The sequence below is a fragment of the Carassius auratus genome, chromosome 47 (assembly GCF_003368295.1).
Source record: "Carassius auratus strain Wakin chromosome 47, ASM336829v1, whole genome shotgun sequence".
NCBI classification, from domain to species: domain Eukaryota; kingdom Metazoa; phylum Chordata; class Actinopteri; order Cypriniformes; family Cyprinidae; genus Carassius; species Carassius auratus.
Genome location: NC_039289.1, coordinates 8,238,308 through 8,256,615, shown reverse-complemented (window position 1 = coordinate 8,256,615; position 18,308 = coordinate 8,238,308). Strand labels below are relative to the sequence as shown.

Genomic DNA, 18,308 nt, shown 5'->3' with positions numbered 1-18,308 from the left:
TGAGAGCTGGTTATGTATTCTTAATAGGCGCGTTTCAGTCATTATAATTCAGTTGTTGGACAACAGAAACATTCAAATATAATAATAAAACTTTTATTGAGAATTTTGGCTGCCTTAAAATGCAGTACATGAGCACAGAAAGGGCAAGATAATATGACGCACTTACGTCATGAATATGCTAATTAGCATATTACGTCATCTAGCGACATTTAGCGACTTTTCAGGCAGGGTTTAGCTACTTTCCATTGAAAGAAGTTGGCAACACTGTTCTCGAGAAGAATTGGTCAAAAATGTTATTTCGTGTAACTACTTTGTGTTGGTATTTCGGTGTAGAGGGTTTCTGTGTGAAAAGCATTTTTATGAATTTTTTATTTTTTTACCATAGACTGTATAAAAACAGGTTTTTACCTGAATAAAAAGTGTTTCTGAGGAGGGCTTTGAGAGGCTGGAAACATTCCAGATTTGTATTTTAAAAGCAACCCTCAGTAATTCCGCATAAGACTGTGAATAATCCTTAATTCCAAAGCACGAAAACATTCAAACAAACTTCTGCCAAAATAACATAAACGGGTCATATTCATACATTGCCACAAGGCAAACTGACCACACCTTTAATGATCTCTGATTGGGCCTTGTAGTCTTTAACAGTTACAACTTCCGTCCACCACATGCAAAAACAAGCCTTATTAGAACTACAATTCCCATAATATACCTAGTCCGCCACGGGATTGCCAGAATTCAAAGCAGACAAGCAGACACTTTCTTATCAAACTATTTAGCGGTGCACAGGTATCGTATGATTAAGAATATGTAACGTTATCTGAGTATTATAGGAGCAGTCGCTTTTCTCTTAAGCACATTAAATTATATTTCTGATTGGCGTAGAAGTTTTATAGTTTGACCATTTTTTCTACTGCAGTTTTTTACATGGTTAGCTGCTGGCGTGTATTATGTTTTCAAATATCATTAATACCGTGAAAAATCATTAATATGGCACTTTTATAAACAATAAGAACACATATTAAATACAAAATATGCATTTATGTTATTTGGAGACTACTGTTATGATCTAATGTGGCTCAAGTGTGTTAAACAGTTATGTTTCATATTAATGTGATCACAACTTAAAGACAAAAGGCTGATTATAATTTTTTTTCATCTAATTTTAAGAATGTTCGCCCGTTTTTACAATATTTGTATTTTATTATTATAATTGGTTTTGTTTTTTTCACTGAAAACTTCAATTCATCAGGTCAGAGAGAGAAAATTTGACTACCACCGGAAACATAAACATTCAACACTTTCTCCAAATCGAGAATGACGGGTAAGTCAGGTTTGGTTGGCATATAAAATGTATGAATCTCACTTTTTTCAGTTGCTTTTCAATGGAAAATTGTTTATTGCTATTGCTGTAGTTAGAAAATGATTAATTTCCATTGTTGCCGGACAGATCGAGCAAACAATTTCCCCCCTCTGCCAAAGTTTATGCGCATAAAGCCATGTTTTTACCAGAACGTGGCTGAGGAAATCCCACAGCCCTACCAGCAGCTTGTGCGTCGAATTTACCATCTTTGGATGTGTGAGTAAAGAAATGTAAACTCTATTGGGAATAGTCTGGTTTCAGGTTTACCAAAGTTCAAATTCCTAACTTTGACTGAAGCATCTAATGACTGAGATTTCTATTTTTCAGTGTACTGTATCACACTATGTGTTAATGTGGTGGCCTGCATAGCCTGGTGGGCTGGGGGGGGCGACGTGGACAACTTTGGGTTTGCGCTTCTCTGGCTGCTGGTTTTCAGCCCATGTAGCTACACCTGCTGGTTTAGGCCACTCTATAAAGCATTCCGGTAAGGAACCCTTTTTGGGAAATGAAAGCGGTTTGCATTTTTCACTTTTACCCGTTTTTTCTTTTTTAGGGCTGATAGTTCCTGCAACTTCATGGCATTCTTCTTCATTTTCTTTTTGCAATGTGTTCTTGCCTTCATTCAGAGTCTTGGAATATCAGGTTGGGGTGCTTGGTGAGTAATGTTTAAATGTTAGGAAATTCAGTATTCAATATGAGCTTTGGTGGAGGGGCATCAGTTCAATCTGATTGGTTTTCCTTGGTGCCACCCTAAGATTTTATTTGCTACTGGTGGTTTAGTGACTGACATTTCATTTCACCTCTTGCCAAAGAAGTATTTATTTTGCCATGCAGTGTGGAACGCTGTTACTTTACGTTAACGTTGAATGTTAAGAGAATATTAACGTTGTTTGCAAGAACAAGTCACACGCTGTACAGGGATAGTATGGAAAAAATACTATGGAAGTCAATGACCAAAACTCATCAGTTTTTTTCAGTTTTGAAGTGAACTTTTTGTCTGTATGGTGACAAGACTTTGGTCTGTCACCTTGAATTTGAGAACACAACATTTGATGAGTTCAGTTAACATCATTTGTGGTTTAATGTCAATTACCACAACCATTTTTTTTGGTTCCCTTAAAAAGGAAGTTCATAGGACTAGGCAGTAGAGGCATTGAACATACGCTTGTTGTCATTGTTTTAATAACTACAAAACCAAATTATCATACATGGTAATTTGTGACTTTTTTGATTGATTGCATCCTAAAAAAAGATACAAACTTCACATTTCGGCACTACATTATTAAAGTCAGTAAGAAATTAATACTTTTATATATTTCTTATCAGATAAATGCAGCCTTAGTCATTGTGTGAGTATCTTAAAACTTCCATATTTTTCTGTTTTATTGCAGTGGTTGGATTGCCACGGTGTCATATTTTGGCACGAATGTAGTCTCGGCTATATTCATGCTCATCTGTGCTCTGCTCTTTACCATAGATACAGCTCTAATGGTGTTCATTCTCATCAAGGTATGATTTGCATATACAGTACACACGACCCTTAATGAGTAAACCCTTAAATCAAAATGAAAGAGCAATGTGTGACATCACTCCTGTCCCCTACTAGGTTCATCGACTGTATCGCGGTGGAGGAGGCAGTTTTCAGCAGGCACAGGAAGAATGGAGCACGGGTGTGTGGAAAAGTGCCCCTGTGAGGCAAGCTGGATTCAACGCCATCTCTCAAACTGGCCCCAGCCTGCCCCAGTATCCAGCCACTGTGCCCAATTACCCAGAGAGCGGACCCTGGTGATACTTTATATGAACTACAGATGAAGCCAGAGTACCACTGGTTGTCTTAAAAGTAAAGGGGCAGTTTGCAGTGGGACGTTACCTTTTCGAGAAAACACTTTGACTAGATCGCAGGTTTGTGAATAGTTGCTTTACATTTATACAATGTTTTTCTATATATACATATATAGCAAAAATCTCTAATGTTAAACCACTCCTTAAAAAATCTATATAAACCTGAATAGTTTTTTTCAAGTTAAACATTTGAACACTTTAAAGGATTAGTTCACCCAAAAGTCAAAATGATGTCATTAATGACTCACCCTCATGCCGTTCCAAACTCGTGAGACCTCAGTTTATCTTCGGAAACAGTTTAAGATATTTTAGATCTAGTCCGAGAGCTCTCAGTCCCTCCATTGAAACTGTGTGTACGGTATACTGTCCATACATGTTTTAATGGAGGGACTGAGAGCTCTCGGACTAAATCTAAAATATCTCAAACTGTGTTCCGAAGATAAACGGAGGTCTTATGGGTTTGGAACAACAATAAGGGTTAATTACAAAATTTAGATTTTTGGGTGAACTAACACTTTAATGTGAATGATCTGATTGAAAATGTTTCAAACCACTTTTCTGGGTGCAAATTCTTACAAAACGCCACTCCGTAGGTTCAATAACCTAGCAAAACAAGCTAACTGCTACTTCAAATACTCTCAAAGCGACAGCAAAGTGGTGGACCATGAGTATAAAAATAGCAAAAAAGGACACTATTACGTTGATGAATTCATCTGAGCCTTGATTTATCTTATCACTCCATTTTTCTTGCTTGAGAATGAAATTGGAATCGTTTCATATCAATTCACTGAATCATGTAGCACACATATGCATGTACTAAATATGACAGTATTCTGTACAATCACATTACCGTTTTAGGAAAAGTGTTTGTTTGTTTTTTTTATAGAGGAAAAAGCATGCCAAAACGTTTTTCTAAATTATGGCAGCTTTTCCATTTACCTCAAGAAATGTCCACATCAGTGCTTCTGCGATTCATTTCAAACTTCGGTTAATTATTCGCTCAGACTTTCAAGATCCACAAACATTAATTAAATGTCTTTGTAAATGGTATGATTTGCATATGACACACCATTTTTAAGCTGCAGATTTTTTAAGGTCTATGACTGAGAATGTTTCTTGCAAACACATCTTGTGCCTGCTTGCTTTTCTGTTTAAAGCTTTTCACCTCTTCGAAATGAAGACCGCCTTAATTCTTCATGCAAATTAAGCATGTGTGAACCAATAGCGGTCAAGTTTCCCTTAAGTCCTACAACTCTAGTTGTGGATGTGGCTGTATCCTCCTGAGCTGTTATTAATATCGGCTTCTAAATATGTATTACTTTGCATTTAATCTTTGTTTCATTTAAGTAATCATCGTGCTTCATATTGTGTTTCCAAAGTGGTTGGTAGGAGGCACTCAGTATGAACGTGACTTGATCTATATGTTGAAGATCTCCCTCCACTGAGCCAAAGGAGGCTGATTTTGAAACATTCCAGGACTGGCCTTGTGTAGCCAAAGTATTTAACTCTTCTGTATCTAACATGTGACTATATTGGCTCTCTAATTAACTTCATTTCAATAAAAACATTCCTTTTTAGATTGAAGTTTTTTTTATTGTAGTTGCTCCTCGCTTCTGAATAGGAATACTTAATGTATAGTGGGCAAAATTAGTAGTATGTCCAAATTCAGTATTAACGGAGGTGAAACAGAGAAAGAATAGTCGTAGTTGGTTAAAGGGTTAGTTCACCCAAAAATGAAAATCAGGCTGTGTTTTACTGTAGATGTATTTGACTTTCTTCTTTCAGATGAGACTTTCGGAGTATAATATATATATATATATATATATATATATATATATATATATATATATATAATTCCCACATCGATTTGCTACAGGAGGCCTTTGTTCACCCCTCGGAGCTGTTTGAGACCCTTTTCTTTTACAAAATTTTATGGAAGGGCACTTTTTTATTTCACGTCTTTTGGACTGAAGCAATGCACCACCTACTGACTCCAATGATAGAGCTTGAAAGATCATAGACAGTTTGTTATATAACTACGATTAAACAAATTCATCTGAAAGAAGACTGACAGATACACCTAGGATGCCTCGGTGGTGATTAAAATGCAGCCTAATTTTCATTTTTGGGTGAATGAACCCTTTTAGAAATGTGTACCTGAGTGCAACACCGGGTCATGGCACCAAAAAATCCTGACCTGTATGCTTTGTACTCGACAGAGAGTGAATGTTGCAAAGAGTTTCCGTAACAAATGTAATAGCTACTTGGTATGTGATTTTGTACGCACCTATTGGTAGGATGTTTCCCTACATTTTTTTTTGATTGGGCAGCAAATGTACCAAAATCTTCTAACAAAGCTATGTAAAGACAAACCTTGCTTTTCTAGTTAAAAATGTATACATTTCTTTGAATTTAAATTAGTTAAAATTTTACTTGCATTGCATTTTAAACTAACTTTGCAAAAAAAGAATTTTTAAAAATATTTGTATTTATTATTAATAAAAATAAATAGGTATAGAAACTATACAAAATCATTATGTAAATAGAAATCTTAAATCTCAGACTCTTCTGTAATGTTCTTTAAAATAAAAATGTCCGTTGGTGTATCCCCATTGGTGATATTCCTGTGGAAGCTAGTGACTTCTAGACCACTGTTCGTTGTGACACACGGCCTGGCCATTTGCTGTTTACCGTCCACATAATCATTTCCTGTGTGCATGTATTCCCTTTCTGGGAGATTCCTGGGGCTTTTGATTGATTGTCTCCCACAGCACATAAATGGAGAGATGTGACCCATGTACAGGTTCCAGATCAGCAGACATGCCATCATAACGGACAGCACGGCCAACACCACTTGCATTACTATCCATTTTCTCTCACTGCTCAGATTTTTTGAATATGATGGAGGCTCTTCGGGTTTATGCAAACCTGATGATGTTGTGTAGCTTTCAAAAAGGATTCCCAATGTGGTCTTAATCTTATCTGTCCCAACCGCTGCTGATTGTTCACACAAGTCATAAATGGCCAGTGTTTGGGTGTAGTCTCTCCCTTTCACCCGCTCAACTGACATGCAGGTGTAGCGTCCAGCATCAGTGGTAGAAGCGTTGTAGATAAGGATGCCTTCATTAGAAATTGTATACTTCCTGTTTGAGTAGGGGAGTGGCTTTCCAGCAAAGTTCCAGGTGACCTGGGCCAAGTTAGAGTCTGGATGACACAGCAACCTAATGTTGTTTCCCAGCACCAGGGTCTGGATCTTTGGTTCCACGGGAGCTGAAAATGTGAAACACGTGTTAAATAGAGCCATGGTTTTAAAATGGAATGGTTCACAGCAGAATGAAAAATGCTGAAAATTTACTCACTCTCAGGCGATTCAAGATGAGTTTTTTCCTCATATGAACAGATTTGGAGAAATTCAGAATTACATCAGTTGCTCACCAGTGGATCCTCTCCAGTGAATGGGTGCCGTCAGAATGAGAGTCCAAACAGCTGATAAAAACATCTCAATAATCCACAAGTAATCCACACCACTCCAGTCCATCAGTTAATGTATAGTGAAGTGAAAAGCTGCATGTTTGTAACAAATCCATCAAGACGTTTTTAACTTTAAACTGTTGTTTCCAGCTAAAATTCGAATCCTCTATCCATAATATTCCTTTCTAAAGTGAAAAAGTCACGTTGGCTGAATCAGAAGAGAAATATGCACGGATCAAGCACCACTTACAAGCAAAAACAGCTCTGAACAGAATCCGATTTTGATGTGAGAGGACAACAAAGAGATGGACGTTTTCACTGCAGGAAGTGTTATTATGGATTACGGCCTTTTATTATGGCCAGAAGCAATGGTTTTAAAGTTAAAATGCCTTGATTGATTTGCTTTTTTCACACAATGTTAACTGATGGTCTGAATTCATGTGGATTATTGTTTTTATCAGCTGTTTGGACTCTCATTCTGACGGCACCCATTCACTATAGAAGATCCACTGATGAACAAGAGATGGAATCCTACATTTCTCCAAATCTGTTCCAACAAACTCTTTGATGGCCTGAGGGCGAGTACATTTTCAGCAACTTTTCATTTTTGAGCGAACCATTCCTTTAAAATTGCATCAGAAACAAGTAGATAGAAACCTGTTGATGGGCATCGAGTGGCATCCCCGTCCTTTAGACTTTGTATCAGATGGCTGAAATGCAAAAAGTTTGATGTTTACTGTTAGCATATTCTGCATAAAGTCCAGTAGATTTTTCAAATGCAAAATGGTTTAATAGTTTACTAAACCTCAGCTATGAAAATACAAGGAAAGATTTTACATTTCAACTGTTAATATCTCCTCCTGTGTTACGAAAATCAAGTCATGTTGGTTTGGAATCACATGAGGGCAAGTTAATAATGACATCTGGCAATTTTTCCTTGATACAGGATTGTACTTGTGTGAGAGCGCTTTACCCTTTTGACTTCTCAGGTGATGTGGGTACTCTAGAGCACCGCTGCACTGTGACGTCCCAGGCACAGTAAGGGTCTCTGGCCAGCACACAGTCCACACAGGAAAAATAACGACTGCAGCTGCTGACGGGCATCTGGACAACCCCAGACGCAGAGCCTGCATACAACTGGACAAAACAAACAACTCATGCGGATTCATGCATTTGTTTCATTATAAACATGCAATGAAATATTCCTTCACTTAATCTTTCTAACAATTGTCCTTTAGAGTTGATACAAAAATGTAAACACACTAGAATCGGTGTAGCCCATTTCCTGAAATAAATGATTTATATTATGAGCCAGATTAATATTTAATATTTAGAAATCATGAATTTTGAAGCAATGCCCTTGATAACAAACAGTGTTAGCAGAGAGAAATTTATTCATATGTAAGCAAAATGGATATTAGAACTGAACTATGCCCAAATGAATCAGAATGAAAAGCCTGTGAATCTGAATATAATTTAATCAGCAAATATATGCAGCATTATTAGAATCGTTCATACAAAGACTATGGACTACATGAATAAATCTATAGATGTATAAATCTACATCTATACCCAGTCTCAGTTTTGTGTACCTGATTCTGGTGAAGTCTTAGGACGTCAATTGGAGCAGCGTTCTGAAACAGTTTCACTTCTTCAATAATGTGCATTTCTCCATCATAGTTCACTGCTTTCTGCACACAACCGTTTTCTGATGGAAAACAAAACAATTGACTTGCATTACCAAAACATCATTCTATATCCAGCTTTTCCACATTAATTAACGTACAAAACACAAATTCAATAGGTTGTAATTTTAACAGCTCAGTCCAAAGTACAATTAACCTTCCTGTGAACAACTGTCTAACTGACAGTTAAGAGCTGCTCTGCCCTAGAAGCGAACAGGGATCTCACCTGTGCCGATGAACATCACAGGATAGGACTGTCCGTCCGGTGCTGTTACATCATCTACAACGAGTCTGGTCAACAGCGCGCCTCTCTTGAGCAGCAGGGGCTTGCCTGTGATTGGACGGACGGCGTCGTCCATGAGGGGATGGTCTCGGATGAACTGTAGGGTTTTATCGGGGAGGTCCAGCGAACGCATTATTCCTGCACTTTTTGCTGCGTTGTTGATACACTGCGAAGGTGAGAATCAACAGATGAAAATAAGATGTACTTTGTTGTAAACTTTAACAACTAAAAGTGACAAGAATCGCCTGTAAGACTATGTAAGACCACTAACAAGCACTTACAGCTCCTGGTCGAGGGACTGGAAGCTCTCCGTTGTACATGACCCACTTCACATCAGACATTTCCACAGTCACCTCTGTCTTAAATTTGCCACGTGAGAACACCTCGCTGATATCGGTCACGTTGTACGCACACACTGCAGAAGACCGATCTGTTGAGCTCCTGCATACACAAACAGATCATCATCTTTTATTGGCTAAAAATGCAATACTAAAACTGTGACTAAATTGGAGGAAAGAGGCAGACAATCGTTTAATTATCAGTCCTATCATTCTCTCAGATCTAAATGACATGTGACTCACATCCGTTACATCACTATTTTACAGTGAGTTATACTCATGAACTTGAAATGCGGATGAGGTGTTGTACTATTTTTAATCAAAATTTTCACTATCTGCAACGCCAACAAAACTCATCAAGTCCCATTTTTAGAATTCACACTGAATTCAAATGTGGTTTGAAATCAGATTAAAAACTGGAAATATGTTGCAGTGTGAACAGTAAAGTGGGAATTATAAAGGACTGTTCCACCTTTTTAACCATCATTCAGTGTCATTTTTGTATCACTGAGATACTTTTATAGTTTTTTTTTAAGGCTTAGTTGTGTTTTTGTTGTTTTGTTAGGTTTTTCATATATAGTTTCTCTACATATGGCAACTAACAGAAAAAAATGATTTTTTTTTTTATTATAATAATTTTTATTTTATTTCAATTAAAAAATTTGTTTTGTATGGCTTATTTTATATAACTATAATAACCCTGGTCCAAACTTATTCATTTTCAATCACGTTTACATTTGTTCTGCATTTTTTCATGAGCGAAATACAGTAATTTCACAATTTCACAATGGGCTCAACTTGTTCTCACAGCTTTGAGCAACAAAAAGCTGCCTGGTTAAAACTTTGTGGAAATTTGATTAATGTGACCGCACCTTTACTCTATTTAGTGAACTATGTGGTAAATGTAAACAGTGAATAACTGAACAAATGTGCAAAGTCAGATACAGAATGTGTGAAAAAAGGACAAAACCTACGACTGAGAGGTGAAGACAGCATAAAAGACACTTTTCCTCCATTTCTTGTGGCGTACATGGAAGACATCCTGTATGATGTAGGGCAGGCTGGGCTCAGGGACAGAACAATCCAGACGAGTCTTCAAGAAAGAGGTCCATTTCCTCTGGAGGGTCCTCTGACCACCCATGTCGCCCTGTAGAACGGGAAAATGAGATGTCTTAATAAGATCAGGGCTAAATATGCCAAGGTAAAGGGATCAGTGAAGTGTAACCTTGCAGACTCTAGCAACACGGGACACCACAAGCTTGTTATAGAAGTCGTACTCCACAGCGTTCTCGCTGAAGAACATGTAGACCTTGTCATCGTCACCCTCGGGACTGTCCTCGCTTTCTTGGACAACATCCATGTACACAAAGTTTGGCTCTTGAGTGGGTAGAAAAAAATGTGTCTTTCACTTCGTTCAGAAACAGTGTTGATACTGAGGTGTAAATATAATTAAACTATTGGTAACTTAAACTACCTAAATTGTTCTGGTAATTAAAATAAAGCTGAAATAAATAGAAGATGAAAAACCTAAAAGCTTGCAAAAAAATAAATAAATGGAAATGTAGCTTGGCAACTAACTGAAATAGGTTTAAGCCCAAATAGAAATATCTAAACTTATTGACAAAAGAATACAACAATAACGAACTTAACTAAAATTAAAATGGAGAATTTAAAGAATTCAAAAATTGAAAAAAAAGATCATTTAAATTCATTCTAAATACTGCAACAGTACATAAATAATAATAGTAATAATATAACACTGATTCTAAGACAGATTTATTTTGCAGTTTTGAACATGTTACCCTTTCTAACTAATTTTTTGTTTTTACTAAAAAGTTCAAAATAAACTTTAAACTTAATTTTTAAACAAATGATATTATTGATATGACATGTTCTGTTATTACAACTAAATAAACAATAGGATTGAACACAAAGCCTTTTACTAATGTACTAATAAAAGCGGGTAATTCGTTTTTGTTTTCTTGCTGAGGTTTTATCTTAACATCTGACATACCATTGAGCCAAGAGCTCTTAAACACTGTCCGCAGTGGAAAGGGAGACAGGCGGAGAATGACCGGCTCCGAACCCAGAAAGTTTAAGGTTGTGGCAGAATACAGGTCTTGATCTGTGACAAAAAATAAATAACTTATATACAGAATTTCCCCAACACAATCCATTTAAACTATCTTAAATCTGCAAGAAAGACGTACATACCAACCATGACGGAAGAGGATCTCTGGAACGGATCAAAAGGACATTTCCCCCTCCCGTCTTCCTGCTTTCCCTCCAGTTTCAGCTGCCCGTCACTGTACGTCTATTCAAAAACAATGAAAACAAAATGTTTTTTGTTTGTTTTTTTACAGAATGACGCTAGCACCCAATGGTTCACATGAAACCTAATCTCATACATACCAGGAAGAAAGTGATGGATTGCGAGATACAACAGTGAGTTTTTTTAGATTTTAGAAACAATTATTTAGATGTGTAGTCTTTATATTTTAATATTCTATCACAGAAAAATCTACATATTTAATATTTTGAATTCTTAAATGAAAACTTACTATGTAATCACAGGTTGGGCTAAAGGCGTTTGTCCCGCACACGTACATCAAGCTGTCGTTCATTTGATGCAGCATGCGTACATAGTTCCGACAGTCGATCTGAAAAGATCATCAGTCAGATGGATCAAATAGTTTCCCTTGTTCAGAGAACTTGCATATGTTGATGTGTTAGTGAGCATGCGTTGGAGTTAAAGAGAGGTTTACTCACGTCAGGATGTTTTCCTTTAGACGTGCACTCCTTTTGTTTCTCCTCTGTGACTTTCCAAGGCACCTGATGGGTGGAGAAAAATCAATACAGACTATACATACATGCCGTTTCAAAGCAAGGTCAAAGAATTCTGTTTTATTGTTGCGAAGAGATAAAGGAAAGGAAACCAAACCGGCACCTTCGACTTGGCAACAGAGATATCGTTTATGTCAAGGGCGTAGATGGCCTCTCTCGCCCCTAACACGAGCAAACCCAGATCCTCCCTAATCAGCATTGTGGAGTAATTCCATACTCCTTCCTCTTTAAACATGATCACATGGTCATCTAAGAACAAAAACATACATGCACAATCAATAACAATTCCTCATCTATTTGGCACTGAAGCATTATAACTAAGAATTACATTGTAACAACTGAAATTTTTCTTTTGCTCTCAGGGTGGAGATGTTCAATGATCAGGGTTCAAATAGAGTTAAACAAAAAAATGCAATGAAAGGAGGTGTTTAATCACTGAAAGCTGTTTGATCAACAACTTCAGGAGATCAAAGTAAATATAACATATATTTGTAAACAATATGCAAATAGTTTTATTTCCATTCATTTTCTATGGGGATTGAAATTTTTCAACCCTGTTACCAACATTTGCGATGTCTAATATTTGTGTTTTTCCCCCAGAAATATGTTTATACAAACAAACAAACAATAAATAAATAATGGTAGAATGTGTTGCAAGTAACAGGGTTGCAAATTAAGTAGTGTAGTACCAAATAGTCTTGATAAACAAAGCAAAATATCAGTTTGATCATTTGTTCTTACAATAACTTTAGTAACAGGGCTGAACTGGTTGAATGCACTCAACACTACAATTGGTGTAAAAAAAAATTGAAAATTAAATGACATTTAAATGAGTGTAGAAAGTGATGTTATTTCTTGGATGTCAAAATGTTAAAGGAATTTTATATTTTTGGTAAAAGGGGAAAATCATGTGGTAAAAGGGTTGCAACTTAATGTTAGAAATTTTTTAATATTTTTTGGTATTTTTTTTTGGTCAAGTTATTACAACAACAAATTAAAAAGAATTTAGACAGATTTTCAAAACACATTACTATTTTAACTGTTAGAAACAAGCCAAAAAGTTCAAGACCTCAGAGATTTTATGTCAAAATCAACCTAATAAGGGGATGTAGACAGACACCTCACATGTTACAAGTAGCTATTTTCATGTTAAGAAGCTTTAATGTTACATAATAGTTTTTCTAACACATCATCAAAAACATGAGACTGTATTTTCTACATATCCTATGTAGATGAATCTTATCTTCCAACTGAAAGTTGCAAGTAACAGGGTTGAAAATTAAACTAATACTCAGAAGGTACTAACTTGGTACCAAATATTCTAGATAAACTAGCAGTTATATGAAAACTACACATTTCCCATAAAGCTAAATATTTGTTTGATCATACATTCTTACAATAACGTAGGTAACAGGGTTGAATACTGAAGTAGATGCTAATATTTAACTCACAGGTATACAGTGAGTTTTATACTCACTCAACAAAGATTAATCTTACCTTCATATTGAATGATTTTTCGTGGGATGCTATTCAGATTGCTCCCTCCAGAGTAGGCACATGCCAGAAAGATGCCATGCAGGACAATTAAAGAATACATAGCTTTGTTCCTCAAAAACTATAAAATTAGTGCTTCAATAAAGAAAATCAGCTTTTAAATCATGTTTTCCATAGTAGGCTGGTTATGTAGGCGTCCATATCCTTATCGTTTAAGTGTTTTCGAGGCTTAAGGTCGTAGTCCATGATGCTGGATGCTGAAGGGCTGGAAAAAACAACTGTCTGCTGTCCCGTCTACATCTGTTGAACAAAAACAGCACTAAACTGAGATCTATTTCAAAAGGCACTTCCCACTTCCCAAACATAAAGATTCACCTGAAGTCCTGTTCCTGCATGAACTGCACTGAACCGTAGACTTCAAATGGAGCGTGACAATAGAAAACAAAACCCTCCACTTGAACTCATCCCTCAGTAAAAAGCTCAGCTCAAAGCTGCACTCGCAATACTGTTTTTTACCACCAGGAATTCGACAGTGACTCACTGCTGTTGCATCAAAACACATGCTGACAGATCACAGCTATTTGTGCTCTCCAAACGTTGAAAACAAGAAACACAGGTCATGTTCGCACTCAGTTTTGACAGGACGTGTGCGAGGACTTAAATAAAGAAGCAAGCTGAGACATGTGTGGACTGTTGTGCAATGATGCCTGAAATTGTTGATGCCTGAGGTTGGAAACAAGCAGTATGTTCGCGTGAGGCCGTGCGTGAAAATTCCTAAGCGTCTGACACGTTTGAAATGTTTACATTCAAAGGAGACACTCTTGACTGTGTGTTCGGTTGAGCAACAAAAGAACATACTGTAATAACATTAGATTTAAATAGCATGTGAAATAGAAGAAAATAGCAAGTAAAATAGTGAGCGCTTGCTTGTGCAGCAAATTAAGTGAGCATTATTTGATTTTACTTTGCCTAATCAAAACAGTTTTACTAGTTAGTCAAGTACAGGCCTGGAGGATGAATCAAATGAATCATTCAGTTGACTGCCGTTGCTCATGTTCATCAGTCGAATCATTTCTGAGTAAGGACTTAACAGACGAGCCTCTCCCAACTGTTCACTTTCTCACGGGGCCGGTAGACCTGAACAGTTTCAAACTTATCAAGCTTATACAAGATTTGCATACTTGCCAACTGATATATAACAGCATGTAGCATTAACTGTCTTTTTTTTTTTTTTTTTTTTTAAATAACAATGATAAATCTAATAGTTATTTAAAAAAAATTAAAATACAAAATGAAAAAATGTAACAAATGTAAACAATGTAACTAAAATATTAATAATAAATAAATACAATTAATAAAAAATTAATAATAAAATAATAATAAAATATTGTTTTTACATATTTTTAAATATTAATTCATTTTATTAGTAATTTATCTTTATTTTTTATTATTATAAGTTAATGAAATAATAAAATTTTAATTTGATTTGTAAAAAATAAAAAAAAAGACTTAAATACAGTTCTTCTAAGACTGATGAAGAAATGAAATAAAAATATTTGTACAATTTTTGGGGAAATAAAGTAAAAATTGTCAGGGGGCAATAGTAGCCCTGATATTATAATGAAGCAAAAAAATGCCTCATTACAGTAATGCAATTACTGACATCGTCAGTGACACGTCATGAATTACAAAGGTTAAATCTAGAAAATCAGTTTAATATCTGTTATGTCATTTACTGCTAATTTGCACAGCTGGTAATTCCAGTGTATATATATAGTCCTTTTTAATTGGCCTTTAATGCCGCGTTTCCACCGAAATTACCCGGAACATTTGTACCAGGACCTTTTTTTCCCAGGAACTTTTTTCTCCCCAGACCTGTTGCTTTCTGCGTTTCCACCGCGGTGTAAAGTACCGGGTAGATTAGGCAAATAGACTGGTGACGTAGGTCTGCGCGCGTTTCTCAATACAAAGTACCACTGATAAAAAATTTTTTTTTAAAAGTACGCTGATTTTGGACTTTGGACTTTGGACTTTGTGCATTCGTCTCAGGAGTGTGATATCCGCCACGACGCAAGTCCGGTAAATCTATAAACAGCAGCGTACTTGATAACTTCAGTCTGCTCGTCATGGCTACTGCAATTTTCCTTACTGTATATTTACAATAAAACGAAATATGATATCAAATACCACTGCCTCCTTTCGTTTTCATTTAAGCATAATAACAGCTGCAGAAATGTACTTAGTTCAGGGAAATGTGTATATGCAGCCATTACAATGAAACGAAATATTATATAGATTTGCCTTTTTTATTTTCATTTTAACATATAGATAAATTGAATACAGACCAAAGAAAACCTGTTAGATTTACCCCGCAGCTGAATTATATGTTATGTTTAACCACTAAAGACACATCAGAGCCAGCGGCACATATCAGAAGGTCTATCCCAGGAGAGGCTGCTCTCTGCGGATACATGAGGACTGAGCTCCCGCTGATCGAGTGGAGCTCACCGTCGCAGAGATCGGCGAAACACATTTTTTAAATAGGCATGATCTTTATAAATAAACCATAGATTTGAGTTTTAAACAACTACTTCTCGCCTGAAATACTTTTAAAATTACATTTCATGACACAATAACAGTAATATTTGAAAATTATCCGAATAAATGGTGGTTGAATTCAACCAATGCTGCGTGAACTCAGATTGCTTTGGCTACTGCAATTTTCCCCTCAGTATATTTACAATAAAACGAAATAGGATATAAAATACCACTGCCTCCTTTCATTTTCATTTAAACATAATAACAGCTGTAGAAATGTACTTAGTTCAGGGATTATTGTAATGTTATATACAGCCATTACAATGAAAGAAATATTATATAGACTTGCCTTTTTATTTTCATTTTAACATATAGATAAATTGAATACAGACCAAAGAAAACCTGTTAGATTTACCCCGCAGCTGAATTATATTTTATGTTTAACCACTAAAGACACATCAGAGCCAGCGGCACATATCAGAAAGTCTATCCCAGGAGAGGCTGCTCTCTGCGGATACATGAGGACTGAGCTCCCGCTGATCGAGTGGAGCTCACCGTCTACGAGATCGGCGAAACACATTTTTAAATAGGCGCTGTCTTTATAAATAAACAACAGATTTGAGTTTCAAACAACTACATTCTCGCCTGAAATACTTTTAAAATTACATTTCATGACACAATAACAGTAATATTTTGAAAATGTTGATCCGAATAAATGGTGGTTGAACTCAACCAATGCTGCGTGAACTCAACCAATCAGCATGTTTAGCGCCAAAGTCCTGCCCCCGAAAGTTCCTGAACTTTAAAAAAGTACCACCTCGCCAGCAGGGACTTTCTGGGGGGCATTTTTTTACCCGGAACTTTTATTTAGTTCCTGGTTCCTGCGGTGGAAACACACCAAGTACCGGACCAAGTCCCTAGTTCCTGGGTAAAGTTCCTGCGGTGGAAACGCGGCTTAAGATAATAGTTCCTGAGTATTCAAGTGGTTCAGGTTGAACTATCACTCAGTGATTCATTAACACTTTATGTGTCACTGGTTTTGCGAAACACTTTTACGCTGGAAAACACTCCCAGTTCATGGGGTTAGGCCTTTGTTCACTCAATTCGCTGAAACAAATATGCTTTATTATTATGAATGCCAGAGGTGGCATTCATCAGTTAAAGCTTAAAGCTCTTTGTAGAACAACAACAAACGAGAATGCAATCCGAGCACTACTATAGAAAATATTTAGCAAACAAAGACAGTAACAAAAAATAGCATTCAGGCTGAAAGTGCAGGTAAGTGCACTACATGAACACTTGGGTATACAGACAGGTGTGGAAAAAAGTCTGAGCACGATTTGAGAAGCTGTTGAGTTTATCTCAGTGTTTTAAGTGTGATATGTCACACATTACAGTGGTTTCTGCATAAAATGTGACAATTGCAGGCGCTTTAGACGATAAAATATGTCACTGAAAGTCACTTTTCTGAGATATTTTAGCAATTACATTTAATCAACTGGTGATTTTTAGTTGTATATGAAGTCAGTGCATCTCAAGTCCTCACAAGTGTCCTACTAAAGTACCCAAATATGAATTTCACCACATTAATTATGAACAGCATCATCTGACAACCAAAAATTAATACTTTTCGTCCTCATTCTGAACAACACATAGATCGTCTTATCATCAAAAGGCTTCAGACTCATGCTTATGCTATTGTACTTCAACATTAATTCAGTTTGGTCTGATATTTTTGTATCAAATGTAATGACACTTAGACATTTTTAAGCGTCTAAAAACTTTTAGAGCCATTTGAAGTGTGGAAATATAACCTGTATTGTGCATTAGGCATCTATTTCGTTGTCGTTTCTTCTTAAATTCATTATTTTCTTGATCAATACATTTAAAGAGATGTCAAAGTGAAAGCATAACAACACACAGGGATTCACAGTAAACCCTGAACAAACACTAATACACAGTTACAGAAAAGACTAGCATCTAATTAAATATTTAAGCCTTTCATTCGACTAAGGCGCAACAAATATTACCGCAACTCGCCCAAAAACATAAATCAACTCACCAGAGATGTCAGAAATGCTCTCGAATGGCTGAATAAACGTCTCTCGTGTATTCAGATACTACATGTCGATTCGAGAGTAAAGTACGGTCCTGAGTGCGTGCGCGTAACCCGAACCTCCTCACCTGAGCGATAGCGTGTGACGTCACCTATCAGCTGCCTCATGCTTTTAAAATATCAGATGTTGTATTTATTATTGAAGACGATTACTTTTTTTTAATCGAACTTTTTACCTTTGATTTAGATTTTTTATTTAGTTGTGTATTAGAATGCTATAATTTAAATTTAAAAATGCAATACAATATATATATATATATATATATATATATATATATATATATATATATATATATATATATATATATATATAAAATAGAATTGATAAATTACA

At 36.1% G+C, this 18,308-nt stretch overlaps 2 protein-coding genes across 3 annotated transcripts; one reads left to right on the top strand and one right to left on the bottom strand.

Moving 5' to 3' along the window:
- Positions 1 to 673: 673 nt before the first annotated feature.
- On the top strand, positions 674 to 3,475 carry LOC113064989 (secretory carrier-associated membrane protein 4-like). Its single transcript, XM_026236063.1, has 7 exons — positions 674 to 789; positions 1,253 to 1,324; positions 1,451 to 1,579; positions 1,691 to 1,847; positions 1,917 to 2,018; positions 2,755 to 2,872; positions 2,970 to 3,475. The coding sequence occupies exons 2-7, from the start codon at positions 1,318 to 1,320 to the stop codon at positions 3,150 to 3,152; spliced, it is 696 nt and encodes a 231-aa protein (XP_026091848.1). The 5' UTR covers positions 674 to 789; positions 1,253 to 1,317; the 3' UTR covers positions 3,153 to 3,475.
- Positions 3,476 to 5,675: 2,200 nt separating this feature from the next.
- Positions 5,676 to 18,049, bottom strand: LOC113064988 (semaphorin-4E-like). Of its 2 annotated transcripts, none has more exons than XM_026236061.1 (15): positions 17,921 to 18,049; positions 13,324 to 13,620; positions 11,930 to 12,075; positions 11,752 to 11,814; positions 11,544 to 11,642; positions 11,197 to 11,296; positions 10,997 to 11,107; positions 10,208 to 10,359; positions 9,957 to 10,129; positions 8,926 to 9,085; positions 8,588 to 8,810; positions 8,269 to 8,384; positions 7,650 to 7,813; positions 7,334 to 7,386; positions 5,676 to 6,475 (listed from the first exon to the last, which is right to left on the bottom strand). In XM_026236061.1, the coding sequence occupies exons 2-15, from the start codon at positions 13,421 to 13,423 to the stop codon at positions 5,757 to 5,759; spliced, it is 2,379 nt and encodes a 792-aa protein (XP_026091846.1). In that variant the 5' UTR covers positions 13,424 to 13,620; positions 17,921 to 18,049; the 3' UTR covers positions 5,676 to 5,756. The 2 variants fall into 2 exon arrangements, with proteins under 2 accessions (XP_026091846.1, XP_026091847.1); XM_026236062.1 differs by lacking the exon at positions 17,921 to 18,049 and adding an exon at positions 13,696 to 13,975.
- Between the last annotated feature and the right edge of the window lie 259 nt (positions 18,050 to 18,308).

Excerpts from the sequence above, each read along its gene's own strand:
- LOC113064989 (XM_026236063.1), top strand. Across the intron at positions 2,019-2,754 it reads ATATCAGGTTGGGGTGCTTG|TGGTTGGATTGCCACGGTGT; the intron begins GTGAGTAATGTT and ends GTTTTATTGCAG. Across the intron at positions 2,873-2,969 it reads TGGTGTTCATTCTCATCAAG|GTTCATCGACTGTATCGCGG; the intron begins GTATGATTTGCA and ends GTCCCCTACTAG.
- LOC113064988 (XM_026236061.1), bottom strand. The coding sequence starts at position 13,423 with ATGTATTCTTTAATTGTCCTGCATGGCATCTTTCTGGCATGTGCCTAC. Across the intron at positions 10,130-10,207 it reads GTGTTGCTAGAGTCTGCAAG|GGCGACATGGGTGGTCAGAG; the intron begins GTTACACTTCAC and ends CCCGTTCTACAG. Across the intron at positions 8,385-8,587 it reads TGTGATGTTCATCGGCACAG|AAAACGGTTGTGTGCAGAAA; the intron begins GTGAGATCCCTG and ends GTTTTCCATCAG.